At 38.1% G+C, this 15,406-nt stretch overlaps 3 protein-coding genes across 5 annotated transcripts in view; 1 reads left to right on the top strand and 2 right to left on the bottom strand.

Annotated features, from left to right (window-relative positions):
- Positions 1-2,560: 2,560 nt before the first annotated feature.
- ube2s (ubiquitin conjugating enzyme E2 S) lies at positions 2,561-6,363 on the bottom strand. The gene is made up of 4 exons (XM_023330205.1): positions 6,185-6,363; positions 4,745-4,892; positions 3,403-3,593; positions 2,561-3,094 (listed from the first exon to the last, which is right to left on the bottom strand). The coding sequence occupies exons 1-4, from the start codon at positions 6,185-6,187 to the stop codon at positions 2,726-2,728; spliced, it is 711 nt and encodes a 236-aa protein (XP_023185973.1). The 5' UTR covers positions 6,188-6,363; the 3' UTR covers positions 2,561-2,725.
- A 2,464-nt stretch (positions 6,364-8,827) lies between these two features.
- Positions 8,828-12,390, top strand: josd2 (Josephin domain containing 2). Of its 2 annotated transcripts, none has more exons than XM_023330284.1 (5): positions 8,828-9,069; positions 9,295-9,423; positions 10,594-10,719; positions 11,090-11,284; positions 11,466-12,390. In XM_023330284.1, the coding sequence occupies exons 2-5, from the start codon at positions 9,302-9,304 to the stop codon at positions 11,575-11,577; spliced, it is 555 nt and encodes a 184-aa protein (XP_023186052.1). In that variant the 5' UTR covers positions 8,828-9,069; positions 9,295-9,301; the 3' UTR covers positions 11,578-12,390. The 2 variants fall into 2 exon arrangements, with proteins under 2 accessions (XP_023186052.1, XP_005798856.1); XM_005798799.2 differs by having other exon boundaries at positions 8,828-9,192.
- An 810-nt stretch (positions 12,391-13,200) lies between these two features.
- The window catches only part of ttyh1 (tweety family member 1), a 31,432-nt gene continuing 29,226 nt past the window's right edge, over positions 13,201-15,406 (bottom strand). The window contains exon 15 of one of the 2 annotated variants that reach the window (XM_005798800.2): positions 13,201-14,870. In XM_005798800.2, coding sequence (XP_005798857.1) covers positions 14,787-14,870 — 84 coding nt within the window. In that variant the 3' untranslated portion in view covers positions 13,201-14,786. The remainder of the gene's footprint in view (positions 14,871-15,406) is intronic. The other variant, XM_005798801.2, reaches the window with a different exon arrangement.

The raw sequence follows: 15,406 nt of genomic DNA, 5'->3' as shown, positions 1-15,406 counted from the left end.
CAGCGAGTGGGGGGTGGGGGGGTAAAAAAAATAAAAAATAAAATCTAGATCCAGAGATTGTGTTTGCGCGTTATTTTCTATTGCTTTGCGTGTGTGTGTGTGCGCACGGCGGAGAGGAAGAAAAGAGACACAGAGAGGCACGGTTGCCACAGCAACTGTGTCATTATGTTGGTGGCAATTATGAAAGCGATGAAAACGGGTGAGGTGCGGGGAGAGGACTGGCGCAAAAGCTTTAACACTGGAGCGTGAACGAAACTGTCAATTAGACTCCGAGTTCCACACCGACCGTTCAGATTGCTTTAAATGTGGGACGGGAGAGCCTGGAAAACCAGCAAGGGGAAGACTGGTCGGAAATGGCAGTGGGTGAAACTGACTTCGCCATCATCAGATCCTGAGAAAGATGAATGAAAATACCTTTAAAAATATATATGTTTAAGAGGGGGGGGGGGAAACATGTGCACTAATAATTTGCATCAGGCTTGCTGGATGAGTCATGATACTAAAACAAATAGATTATCCAGCCTACAGTATCACTCTTGATTAGAATAATTCCAGAAATAAAAGGTGTGGGCCCCCGGGTTTATCCATGAGGATCCAGAGGAGGTGGATGCCAGCTGGTGGAAGAGGTAAGCACTTTCAAAAACCGGAGCTCAGGGGGTTGTATACGGGGGATATGTGGAGCCCCAGGTGCCTAAGAAGGGCCTGATAATTACCTGCATGGTAGGCTGCTATTTCTACACAGGTGGGTGGGCTGCTGCATGTCTGAGGCAGAGGCCGGTGGAGCCCGCAATTATGGTCCAATGACGACGCTCTGCCGGGTGCACTTTCACTGGCTAGTTTGCAGGGGTGGATGCAATTAGTCTTTCCTCATAATGATTATTCCATCAGAGCAGGAGACCACTCTAAACAAAAACAGAGCACTAATTTATATTGCCAGACAGTGAAAATATCTCTCTTACACACATTACTTAGGAGGAATGGACCTGTATGATGGGCAGTTATCACAAGATAAAATTGGACACGTTGCTAGTATCATGTCAAATCAGCTTAGATTAATCCTCATGGCACACAGATACATCTCATAATGTATTTAATTTCCCTTTAGGATCAATAAAGTATTTTTTTAATTCAAAATATAAAACAAGCTCTATATTTTTGTCACTCATTTCATAAAGTTACACTTTATTGTAATTTTGATTTACTGATAATAAAAACATTCAGTGTTTCAGAAATACTACAAAAATATTGGAAACTCAGTGTCACATCAAAATTAATATGCTGTATCCAAGCATATTCAAAGAAAGTGGAGTGGAAAGAAAATATCCACCTGCAACAGAGAACCACAGTCTTGAGAGGAATTTGTAGATTTAGGAATGAAGTCTGGAGTCAGCACATTAAGAACCATAACGCACAGTCGAATCCAAAACACAGGCTACAAACGACACAGAAGACTCTTCCTTGAGCCAGGAGGAAAAACATCTGGACTGTTGCTTAGCGGCACAAAGTCATCTGTAACTTTTCAAAACCTTGGTGATACACTCAGTTGTTTTACATTGAAACAAAATAAAAACAGCAAACGGGACTCGATTTAATTTTTACTTGTCATATTTCAATGTTTTATTATTTCAAATAATTTAAAATGGACACAAAATATCCAGCCATCAGCTGACCCCATTAACGGAGTTTCACAAACGTCTTTTCAGAGCATTTTCTCCGGATCTGTGGACCTCGCATGCATTTAGAACAGAACAAAATCTGCCTAAGAAACGCTGCCAGTGCTGTGATTGAGGAGGAAACTCGAGCCAACATGGATGCCTTCTGCAGTTTCTGAAAGGAAACTACAGAAGTTTCAGTAGTGGGAAAGAGTAGGTAGCAGATGTTTGCTATACTTCACCGGATGTAAATCAATCTGATTTTTTTTGTTGTTTGTTTTGCATGTTTTTACAAAAGTTACCAGCTTACCCTGCTCCCTCATGGTGACTGCTCTACATCTTCACGCACAACCACAACACAGCCGAGTGCGGACATGTCAAAGATTTGAAAATACTGGACAGTGAAAATATTCTTTTTCTTTCTTAAAAACAAAAGAAGAAGACGACAGATTTCTTATAATCCAGTGTTAATTCTTCCATACCTTTATCACATATAGACCATGATATGAAAAATACAGGTTACAAAAATTCAGCTCTGCGCACTAGCATCGTTTCTATCCCGATAGTGAACATGTGTACTTTTAATTTTTTTTTTTAGCAAATTTTCCATAAAAATCCCTTGAGCTCAATTTGAAAACTTCGTCCTAGTTCAGACTCAATAACAAGGCAGGCTGTGCAGTACACGGTACCACCACAGCAGCAAGAAACACTTTAAAAATACCTGATAAAGTCCAAAACAATAGGAATTATGCGTCAATAATAGACATTAAATGCCATATTTCAGTGATGTAGTTCCGTCAGACTGGCTCAAAGGAAGAATACAGATAACTGGAATTATTCTGCTGAAAATCTGTATCCAGAAGCTTTTCAGTGTCTTCAGGTATGGAAGTAATTAACAAACCTGTACAGCCAATAGGATAAAACGAACTGGAGGCAAAACAGAGGTACAATAGGGAAAGTCTAGTAAGAGTCAGGAAAAAAACAGAAAACAACAAAAAATTCGGTCAACACAATTCAATATTTATATTTACACTCACGCTCGCATTCATACGTACAGAAATTTTGCAGAGGTATTAAAGTCGCCTCAGAGCTCGCTTTTTATCTGCTTTCTTTTTCCCTCCTACATTATTGGTGTTACTACTACCGTTGCTATTGCTGCTGGTGGTACTGGCTCCATTAGCTCCATTACCCAGAGCTGCTGGTACTGCTGCCACGCTGGGCTCCGATCTCTTCATAGGGTCACCTGCGTGCTTCTTTGGCTGAGGGCCGTCGTTAGGGTCCTGAGGAGCCCCGGAGGTCCCGCCCGGCCCACCCATCGCATGGATTTCTGTGAGGAGACGGGCGCGGGACTCGTACTCGGCATAATCCTCTAAAAGCAGGCGGCCAGCCTCTTCGTTTAGCGCAGACTCAGGGTTTGGATGGATGAGAAGACACTTGATGGTCTTTTTTTTTGGAAAAAAACAAAGCAAAAGATTTATAATTATGTCGTAGATGTGTTTCCATTACAAATGTATGCAAGGTCCTCATCTATTTTCTAATGTTGAAAAAGCAATTTCACAATAGCCATGTTCCCATTAAATAAGAAATTAAAATAGGAGTCACACGCGAACAAGCTTATTCACATGATACATTTTTAAGATCATGACAGCGATGGATGCAAATTGACCCTTGTTTTTTTTTCCTTTTTGTCATGTCACTGTAAATTCATTTCAGGTTCTAAAATAAGAAAAAAGAAAAAAGTAAACCTTACAAGTAAGACGTGTCGGAGGCCAAGCTCTGCCTTCCAGTCCCTCTTCAGCACATTGACACAGATCTCTCCCTTGTGACCCACGTTTGGGTGAAAAATCTTGGTCAGGAAATACCCCTTGGGTGGAACAGCAGGGAAGTCCTTCCCGAGGACCAGTCGCATTCGGAAAATGCCGCCGGCAAATGGTGTTCCCTCTGTCAGAGTATAAAGAATTCATCCCATGAGCATGTATCTCATTACTGTGTCAAGTCTGTACAAATGTTTTTCCCTCCAAAAAAAATAGGCTCACAAAGCTGCAGCTGAGGGGAAAACAGTATCAACCACAAATAATAAATACCTATAATGTTCTAGGTTCTGATATCACTTTCTGCATCACAGACTTACAAATAAAGTGATGCAGAATGCTGCGTGAAGGAGTGAAATACCTGATCTGCCTCCTCTTGGTCCAAAGCAACAGGGGAAAGGAAAATAAACGCACAGAGATAACATGGAGGCCACTGACTGTCGTTCATCTATTTAATCTGACTCACACAACACCAATTAAGTACTTACATGATAAAAATAGGAGCAGAGTAATGGTAGTATTATTTTTTTTGTGTGTGTGTGTTGCTCAGACTAACGTCATCGCAACGTTTTTTTGCACAGAATGTTTGCAAAGGAAAACAAAATAAAAAAATCAGTGCAGTGCTAGTTTTTTTTTGCTACCAAGGCACTTTACCCATAAATAATACTATGTCTGATATTTTCCTGTTCTGCAATAACTGATTGAACAAGATCTTGAAAGCTCCATGTCTGTGTGTTCCCTCGTCTTCATGGCGCCTTTTGTTCCCCAACAAAATTTTGAAGGCTTTGCTGAACAGCTGAATTGCTACCGAGATTAAATCAGTCATAGGTAGACTGTATTTACATAATTCCTGGGCTGGATTTTGAATCGAATGTATTGAATTTTTTGGCACATATTTTGAAGAAGTTGAATGAGTATGAATACTTATCTAAAGCAGTGTCATTTTTGTGCTTTATGTTTTTGCTTCACTATTTGTTACAGAGGAACTTTTTCTCATGTCTTGTAATGTACATACCGTAGTTAAAATAATAAATTCCCTATTGAAACTATAAGATTAAGACATTACACAATTATAATAAAAATCCTAATGTTATTTTTTTGTCTACTGTGTAGTTAACTGCCATGTTTCTATGAGCCATTATGAAAGCTGATGTATTATACACAATCTGAAAAAGATTATGGCTACCTTAAAAGGGGAAGGGAAAAATTTAATAGAATTAAACAAATAAATGCAAACAGAAAATTCATATTTCTATGAAGAAGTTGCATTCCAAACTTTACCTGGTCCTTCAATAGACGTGTGAAGTTCAGTTATGTCTTCTTCACTGGGATAGATCTTGATGCCCTCTGGGGGGTCTGCAGCCAAAGCGGAAACTTCTTTATAGACCAGCCGCAGAACGTGGGGGGGCAAATTCTCTACATTAGAGTTCTGAAGAGAAAGATTATTAAATCTTTAGCAAACAAGACGTTGTGTAATAAGGTAAGCCCATTATAAAGCAAGTAAATACATTTTTAAAATCCCTAAAGAACTTATAACCTTGCTGGGCAAGTGGTAGGGTCAGGCAACGTCATATTGTTTAGATTAAAAATTATTATTACTATTATTTAAATTGGGATTAAGAAGTAAGAACCACCCTTGGGATTAAGAACCACCCCTTGGAATATGCTGCAGATTCATAAAGGTTCAAGTTCAAAATCAAACAGAAAATTAAGATCAGAGCCATTACAACATATGGCTCTGACCTTAATCTATTTTTATTAAGCTGAAATAAAAAAAACATTGAAAGTAGATGCTGTTGATTGATGAAGTTTTAGATTAAAAAAATTTTGAATTTTCTTTAGCATATCAATCAACTAAACAAACAGGACTATTTTAATTTATGGACAAATTGATTTGTGCATATGTAGTTAAATGTCCACAAGCAAAAGCCAATATAATGACTTCTGTCTCTGACATGACAGAAGATCTAACATTTTGTTCCTTAGAGCTTGCCAATTTTGAGTACGTAACACTTGATGCTAAAAAGCAAAAACATTTTTATCAAAACCACTGATCATAACAGAAATTATTCTCAAAAACACTGATTTTGCCACAGTCTTTCCTACTTAAAAAGTATTTCCATTGACAGTTCACTTGAAAAGACCGTCTTTTTCAAGTGATAATTTATTTCATGCCATATTGAAATAAATTATCAGCAGCATTTCATTACACTCCTTTTCCTTAAGTACTCTTTAGTTAATTTAGTTTGACTACAGAATCTGTTTTACACCTCAATGCATTTTCACTAATCTTGAGCTGGATATAGTTTGGAATCTCTTGTGCCAGCGGTCAAGACAAAGTTTTTTCAAAAGATTAAAATGGCTTTATCTGTTTATTTGGCTCTTACCTTTTATAAAAAAAAAAACACATTACAATTCCGCATTAAAGGCAAGCTGTCTGTAAAGTATTTTATTGAGCATCTCATAGAGAAAGTTAATTATAGGAAACGGTTAGCATTGCAAACAATAGCTTCGGACAGTTAGTATCAGGTCTTAGCAGCTGGAAAACTACGAGTTTCTTTGTAAATTCCCTTATTGATTTGACTAAATGAAAAAGTTATCCTATTATTAAAGCACACATTTCAACAAAAAAAATTAAACATTCAGGAGAGCCTTCGACGAGTAAATGTCGGATCAAGCTAGCAGCTAGCTGTTAGCAACAGACTCGGTCATCAATCTTACCATCTTCGAGAAGGACGACGAATGTATGGCGTGTGTCAGATATAAAGAAACTTTTCTATTATTTTTTAATAATAAATGTCTCTGATAAAAACTTAAGCCTGCCTCGGACGTTATTGTTTTTCTTTTCTTCTTCTATACGTTGACACAGGAACAAAAATACGTACTACGGTTTAACCTACTGCCGCTGACCAATGATAAGGTTGGTGACGTGATACGTCAGAAAGACTTAGCCAATCAGGGTGCAGAATTATCGTTTCATCATAGAGGACGGTCCTATCAGCTTCAGAAAGTTAAAATCATGAGTTATACTCTCCACTCATTGGTTCTTTTGAAAATCTTACAAACCCCGATCAATACAAGGGTCAGCATCATTTAAACACCAGCATAAGTTAGCGGCGCCCAAAAATCTCCAGTGTGGAGTCTACATACCGTTTAAATCAGGCCAATGGTCTTAAAACCAAGCATCAGTATTCTACTTATTTACTTAAAACAGGCAAAATATTTGTTTTTGTTAAATATGTGGCATTCTAAAGTGGTAAGCTTGTATTATTCCTTTCACATGGTGTTGTTGTTATCATGCAGTTGACAACGCATTAAATCTTAATTGATTATATTGTATAACTGTATAAGATTTAATGTGTGGCAACTGTTAACAGTAGACGCGATTCTTCAAATTTACCGGGGGCCAGTGTTTCTTTACAGTTCAAATTATTTCTTTGACCTATAAAGAAATGATAATGGGCAAGAATCAAATCACTGATCATACGCCCCCAAAGAGATTTAAACAGGAGCAACAAATGCAAGTGAAGTGGATTAGCAGTGCCTACCAACAACTGATGGTGCCATCAAGGACATGTTACTGTGAATATTGTCTTTTCTGCATGGAAAATGACCTGTCTCACATCACCTGTCTTCAGTCAGAGGTCTCTTCAGATTTGTTGCAAGACTGATTGTTACTGGAGATCCTTCCTGCCCACAATGCAAAATGACTCTGAAGATATTTGAATTAAATGAGTTGCAACAACATTTAATTTTCCTTTGGGATAAATAAAGAATTTTTTAATTGAAGAATTGGAGAAGTCGGAACTTAAAACTGAAAATTATGTCACTCCTTGCCTAACTTGTTTGAAAATCAATTAGTTTTAAATGCCCAACCTAACTACTATGATAAATACAAACTACTAATAAAAAATATCAGAAATAGATGTATTCAAACATGTAAAGCATGAAGTTAAATTAGATCTGATTATCTTGTTTTAGGTCAGCTATAATTACTAAAAATGTTTATATTTGCTAATTTCCATGAGAGAGAAACAATATATCACATATTTATTTATTAATGTCTTCAGAATCAGAAGTTATGTAAAATTATTTCTCATTTTGAAGATATTGATAAAAGCTCAAAAAGTGTTAAAAATAGATCAAAAACAAGATTAACAATAACAACAATGATAGTACTAATGTACTGAGCAAGATTGTAACCTAAAATACTGTGCCGTTATTAGAATAGAAATATTGTATTCATAATCCAAGAGATGTGCAACTGAGAAGGATGATTTTTTTTAAATTACATAATGTGAAAATAAGAATAGGAGTGGATAAGAGAGTTAAGTCATAGAGTTGCAGTAATGGTTCTGGTTTGGTTTTTGTAATTTTACATCCCACTCAGTCTGGGTGTCTTTGCACTCATTAAAAGGAGCAGAGGTCATTTTCCACACCTGTACCAAAAGGTCCAGTGTTTTATAATCTCATCCAACAGCCCTGCAGTGAGTCTTTCTGCCAAAAAAAACTAATGTTATATATATAAATAAACTTACAGCCTTATTCTAAAATATTTTCAATGAATTTTTTTTTATCAAAATTCTACGCATAGTGCCTCATAACACAAAGGTATAAAAAAAGAGGCTATTTTTAAAAAGTAATCAAAAAATAAACTAACACAAGGAGTTGTCTGTATTCTTGTGTGAAAGGACAAATCTGTCTCAGATGTCTACAGACAACGGCTGGGACTTTGTAGCTCGGCTTCTGTTCTGATATCCACTGTTGCGTGTAAGACTTTATATAAGACTGTTCCCTTCCAAATCATATCCAATCAGATTAAATTAACACATTTGGACTCTAGTGAAGTTTTTAAATTACAATTTACAATACTAGAATAGATAGCATAGGGTTAAACAGGATAGAAAAGAGAATACATAACATATTATCTATATGTGCTTATGTGCTGTTGATACACAAGAATTTCTCCATATAAATGTTTCTTCTATTTCGTTTTATCTTATTTTTACATAGTTTGTTGTTCTATCTATCTATCTATCTATCTATCTATCTATCTATCTATCTATCTATCTATCTATCTATCTATCTATCTATCTATCTATCTATCTATCTATCTATCTATCTATCTATCTATCTATCTATCTATCTATCTATCTATCTATCTATCTATCTATCTATCTATCTATCTATCTATCTATCTATCTATCTATCTATCTATCTATCTATCTATCTATCTATCTATCTATCTATCTATCTATCTATCTATCTATCTATCTATCTATCTATCTATCTATCTATCTAGTTGTTTTCCCAAGTGGTCGCAATCTGTCACTTCACAAGGCTCACCACTAGAGGGCACTACAACACAGTATCACCCTCTTTGGAGTTGCAACCTTAGTTAGCTTCATCGACTGTTTTTAGTTTTTTTATTTATTCCACTGGGTTAAATCGATTATTTAACACTGGGGGAGTTTATTTTACCGCTCTGTTCGGGGGTGTGTGTGACAATCTCTCAACAGCAGCAGCAGCAGCAGCATCACAACAACAAGAGCCCTACTTCCGGTTTTAGACTCCAGCATCATTTGAGGGATTTGCTTTATCAGCAGGTCAGTGGTTTCATTTGGCTTTTGTTGAATAATAATAGTCCACTCTGCTGCTGTTTTCCTGACTACCTGCAGCCGAAAACAGAGAACAATCAGCGGGCGGTCACAAGTAGGCTCCGCGTCAGGGTAAGCAGATGCTAACTAGCATGAGAAGAGCTGTAACGTGTAACGCTTCTCGAAAACGTAACTTTTTTCTCTCTCTCTCTCTCTCTGTGTGTGTGTTTGAAGTTTTAGTATGAGCGACGGGGAGGTGTTTCACGAGAAGCAGCGCTTGGAGCTGTGCGCCATACATGCGCTCAACAACGTGCTCCAGGAGCGGGTGTTTACCAAGGAGACGGCCGATGACATCTGTAAACGGTAACCCAATCCCTTCACCCTGGCACGCGGACACTTCGTCACTACACACAAACATCAGAGCTGGCGTTTTGTGACAACGATCGACGGGTTTAATCAACAGAAAGTCTAAGTTGTAAGACATACACATTATAAAACAACAAACAAAATTCAGTTCAAATTGAACAGTACCTTATTAAATGCCGCTGTAAGTCTTATTCAGTTATCTTAAGTCAGTGTAGATAGTGATGCTGTGGGCAGGAGACATTTATGGTAGCAGTCGGTGTTGCTGTAAATTTGATGAAGCCTCTGACTGAAGACTGTTGCTGTATGACATGTCATGACATGCCAACAGCTCAATTTCCAGGCATCAGAGATGATATGTCTCCTAGATGACACTATCTGCTGTTGGCAAGCACTTTTAAATCATCTTTATGCTTTTGCCTCTCCTCTTTAAATGTCTGTAAATGTCCAGAAAGCTCAACAGAGTGATGTTGAAGTTGAGGACATCACCAATTTACAAGATTGTATGATCTTCTTTCTTCTCTTTGGTTCTGCTCTTCATAAATAAAGCCTCCTTTTCTGGGTTGCAATAACAGGAGTCTCTCTGCATAATAATCTAAAAAATAATCTAATATTGGTCTAAATAGTGAGTACTCTATAGTTTCTAAAATAAAAAATAAGCTAAAGCGTGACTAATAAACTAGAGTCTCTGGATTCCAAGTTTGTTCTAATTCCTTTTTCTGGGTTCAAAATTCTAGTTCTGCTGACACAAAAAGACGTTGTGTTTCCCAGGTAATCCACATTCTGGTGTTAAAGGCTCAAACTCTGGACAGCAAACAGAGAGTAAATTAGGTGGCAGCCCTTAAATTGGTGAAAATGCCAGCCTGTCTCTCCACTAAGTGGACAACCATGGTGTTTGCTGTAATGGATTTGCTACATTTTAGACAAAGTCACTGTTATGAAAATGTAAGAGGAACCTTCAGGGAAAACGGTGATGCTGCTTTGCACAAATGAAGCCATTGTGGCTGGAGAGACCACTGCTGACATTGTTGGTCTTCAGCCTGAAGGAGCATGACGCAGAATGAGTCATGATCCTGGTGGGTTTTTGACAAACAACTAACACTTATTTAAAGAAGAACCGGAAATGGATACAAACTTGTTTTTATTCATCACTAATTCCTCTCTTCACAGGTTAGCTCCACAGTGTGTGGTAAACCCCCATCGGTCAGTATTGGGCACAGGAAACTATGACGTTAATGTGATCATGGCAGCACTACAGAGCAGAGACCTGGCCGCTGTGTGGTGGGACAAACGCAGGTGAGTGGTTAAAGTCGTCATGAAATGTCTTTTTGCATGAGCAACCCATCGCTATGTTATAGTACTGGATAGCAACAGTTTTAATTCCCCGTTTAATATTTTTTTATTGTTACACATCACAAACACAAACTTCAGTGTGTTTTATTGGCATTTTCTGTTACGAAGTAATGCAAAGTGGCATGGAAAAGGACATAGGATTTTGCACATCTAATGTTAGAAAAACCTTGGCACGAACCATTTTGTTTTGTTTTTTTCTAACTAGCTATGGACGTCTGACTTGCCGTAGTTCTCAATTGGATTTAGTTCTGGACTTTGACTCTTCTGAACTACTGAATGTTTTTATTTATCGCTACCTTTTGTAAACCTGCAGGACGGTTCAGAGTCTCTGCATGTCAAAGGTCCAGGGTTTTATTCTCAACGTTCCCTCCCGAGTGTCTCTGGGCATCGTGTCCCTTCCGCTCCGGCGGCGGCACTGGCTGGCCGTCCGGCAAGTTAACGGACAGTACTACAACCTGGACTCCAAACTGAAGGGTCCCGCCTGCATCGGGGGAGAAGCAGAGCTACGGTAGGAATGTGGCCCGCTCTGGATTAGGTTAAATCTTTGCTTTTGTTCCCTGCTTGAACTTCGTCTCAGTGACTCGGTCACTCCCATGCGAGCCATCACAAGGCTCTTACTTCACTCCTTTTGTTTTGCTTCTACACTCTGCATTCTTCTTCTAATACTTCCCTTTCTTGCTTTCTTGCAGAGCATTTCTCAGCGAGCAGCTGTCCCATGAAGTGGCAGAGATGCTCCTGGTGGTCCAGCGGGACGTGGAGGAGGACGGGTCATGGTTAAACCCCGACAGCCCAAACAATTGATCCATTTTGTATCAAAACACAAAGCTCCTCGGGGAAAATTACAGACTTTTGTTGTTTTTTTTAAACACTTCATTAAAGAAAAGTATTCAGGGAATGCACTAAAATACACTTAACAGATACATAAAGGAAAATCCAAAGAGAAGCAGAGGGTGAAGTTTACTCTTGAAATGAAGAAGTTTCCGATTGTAACAGCTGTTGAAGCTTTCCCTCTGGTATGACCGTGTCTTAAAACAAGGAAGAAGCTGAAGTGGGGCTAGTTTGAGACAAATACGCTTATGAGAACTGACTGAACTGTTTGCAGTTTTACTTGCAGGCTGTGTTAATGATTGAACAGCCATGTTAATGGTACCTTAATTACTGAAATACGAAGGTAAACGTGTTCTGAGGTGATTTTCTTTGTCGTCGTCTCAGATTTGGGTGATTTTTGGACATATCAGAACGTACCGGTGAAGCAGCTGCGTTGTCTTTTTCCTCTGTCGTTTCTCTTCTATGCACTGCGGAGTGGGATTTGTGAGGTGTAAATGTGTTTGGTTGTGCTTATTCAGGCACACACGTACCAGGATGGCTGAACTATGTAGCAGGATCTGCGGCTATGAATCAGGAAACTTTGTGACTCTGCCTGCTGTGAGTTTATATCGTCACAATGGCGGATCTTGTCTGCCCTGTTAACCTGAGCTGTAGGAAGTTGACTTTGCTTGGGATTAAATCCATACACATAAACACATCTGCTAATCAACCATCCATTTTCTAACACCCTTGTCCTTAGTGGCGTTGGGAGGTGCTGGTGCCTTTCTCCAGCTAACGTTCTGGGCGAGAGGCAGGGTCACCCTGGACAGGTCGCCAGTCTGTCGCAGGGCAACAGAGAGACAGACAGGACAAACAACCATGCACACTCACACCTAGAGACCAATTAACCTAACAGTCAAGTTTTTGGACTGTGAGAGGAAGCCGGAGTACCCGGAGAGAACCTGCAAACTCTGTGCAGAAAGACCCTGGGCCGGGAATCGAACTCTCTGCTAATCATTTTCAGTGGAAAAAGAAAACTTTTTCTGCTAAATGAAAGTGTTTTCTTATGCTCTGCTGCCTTTTGCTTTCCCAGACAAGAATCATTATGAAACATCTAGATTTCTATCTGGGAGAACAGCTGATTGGATTATTAAATTAGTTGTTGTTGACATTTAAGATGTGAGATCAGAAAGAAAATCATTACATTTCAGAAGACTTTCATTGCAGTTTTTCTTGTAGTTTCCAGTATCCATTGCACTGAAACCTCTACCAGTTTTCTGAGACTGGTATTCCTCCAGTTCCCAGATTGAGACAGTATTGGTTCATTTTCGGTTGTTTTTGTATTATAATATTGAGACTGCACAGTACTCCAACTACTTGGTTTTCAAGTCTTGTAATTTTCTGCAAATATTTTTCTAAACTAAACAAAACTGCGGGCACTACTAATTGCAAAGAAATATTTATCCAAATATTAGTGAGGTTGTATGTTTATTTTGGAATCCAGAGATATAATTTTGGCCCTTTTGTGCATTATTATATGCTCCCAATTTTTCTTCTGAAAACCTTTTAGAGTTTTTAGATTTTTTTTCACCCTGGAAAATCTCAAATGCCTAAAAAAGGAAACCTAAATTAATAGAGTACTTGCAGACGACAGATCTAACCACTAGAAAATGTCACACACTGAGTGTTCAGTAAGCCTGTTAGGGGACGATAGTTCTTCTAAAATGCTCCCACATAGATCCATTAGGAAAAGCAGAGTCGCACAGCTTTGCAGGATTGAAGTTATCGAGCCAGAACACATTAATATTCTTGAGTGTTTTAAGCCTGCTTCATAGTTCCCATGTGAGTCATCATCAAAATGTACATCTTATGTCTTTATTTTCCTAATAAGATGTGACGATGCAGGCGAGTCTTATCTGCAGTGGAGTTTGTGTTTATTTTGATGAGTCATCAGATAAATTCAGGTTATTTTCAGCTGTCTGTAACACATGCAAAAACAAAGCTGTTCTGTGACTGGATGCTGTATGTTTGTATTTTCGTCTCGCCCGTTGAACTATGCATACTCAAATAAGTAGGAGCGCCGTCTCTGATGGACACTAGTGACTAATCCTGAACCTCTTGAGTTCCTGTTGTTGATGCTTATTTATAATAATAAACGTGGACCTCTTGTTTTAATTTACTGCGACGCATGCTCTGTTTTGTTATCCACTCATAAAAAGAAAGCAAAGGCTGTTTACAGGTTATTGAAGTTGTTTTTATTTATATTAGACTCTGGAGTGTAAAAGGATGCCATTCAAAAGGAGCATTGGTAACCATACAAACTCAATTAACAGGGTCAGTTGGCAGGGAAGGGGGATTCGATGAAACCTCAAATCATACCATATATACACAAAACATCTTGGAGAGATCCCAGAAACCCGATGCTATACATAGTTATTATTGCTTGTTACGGTAGAGCTACTGCAGCACCAGTAGCAAGGGTCATATTGCTATGTACCTGCTGTCATTTGCGTGGGATTTGTAGTTCTTCCACTCCGAGTGGCAGTTGTAGTTCTCCATTAAACAAAGTAGAGTTTTTCTCCTTTTTTTTGTTGTTTTTCCTTTTAGACAAAGGCTCATGAATACTGAGATACGGTCGACAGTGAAATATACAGAGTAGCATCATTAAGTAGTACAAGGAAAAGACAGAACTGCCACCTATAAAAAGTAATAATAATAAAAAAAATGTATACCAAGTGAAGGAACTGCATAACCATTCACAGAAAAAAATGAGCTGTTTTGCTACGAGCCAGTGGTTTTTTCCCTTTTTTTTCTACACAATATTCATATAAAAACATGAAAATAAACGGGTGGTACAGATACATGTAAGAATATAAAACTACAACGCTTGTAGCATTGATACCGTTCAGACTGGCCTCGTCACTGTTCACAGTTTACACAGATTTCCAACAGACAAAGGGGGAAGAAGTTAGACCGTGAGGCGTCGATTTGTAGCTTCGCACCAACAACCAGCAGCGTTGCAGCTGGTTACGTCAGCAATCCCTTCCTTTTTAAGTGCTTTTAATAATATTTTCCTGTGGTACTGATTCACATCTAGCATTCATTTTATTTAGATTAGTTTCTTTTTCATTTCATTAAAGTGTCCATTCATATGAAAACTAAACATTTTTTTTTCTATACATTTTCTAGCAAAAAAAGAAGAATTAACGTGAATACAGGTTCCTCGAATGGGAGGGGTTGGGGTGTGATTGATTTCCCCCGTAACCAGTCAGCATGCTGGGAGAGTACTGCGCTCCCACAAAACAGGAGGTCGAGATGGTCCAGAGATGTCACAGAGAGGAGAAAAAGAAGAAAAGACGTTTAGTACTCAGGCATGTGAAGATAAACATGACAAAAATTTCAAGTTTGGTAACAATCCAAACATAAAATACACGTTAAACATCTTTAAATCATCGTAAAGGATCACTAAAATGCTCCTATTGTACTTTTTCATAAGTTTTAAGGAGTTACTGATTTTAACAAGCTCATATTTCTTGATAAAAAGTTAGATGTAAGTTAGTTGTTTTGTTTTTTTAGGCGTACTAATATATTTGCATTAGAAACCAGAAAAAAAGACAATAGGATTTTGTGTTTTTGCAGATGAGTACAACTGGAACGCAGCACTAGACATGCTTTAGTACTGATTCTGGACACCACTGTCATAGAGTTAAGCTAAAGCTTAAGCTAAAATTACAAGTTATAGTTTTGTCAGTTTAAAAATCAATGTAAAATCACGTTTTACAGTGTGACAGCATATCCGCTTCACATATAAACAATGAATCAT

The sequence above is a fragment of the Xiphophorus maculatus genome, chromosome 3 (genome assembly GCF_002775205.1).
Source record: "Xiphophorus maculatus strain JP 163 A chromosome 3, X_maculatus-5.0-male, whole genome shotgun sequence".
NCBI lineage: Eukaryota > Metazoa > Chordata > Actinopteri > Cyprinodontiformes > Poeciliidae > Xiphophorus > Xiphophorus maculatus.
The sequence above is the reverse complement of the archived record's forward strand: the minus strand, read 5'-3'. Positions and strand labels throughout refer to the sequence as shown.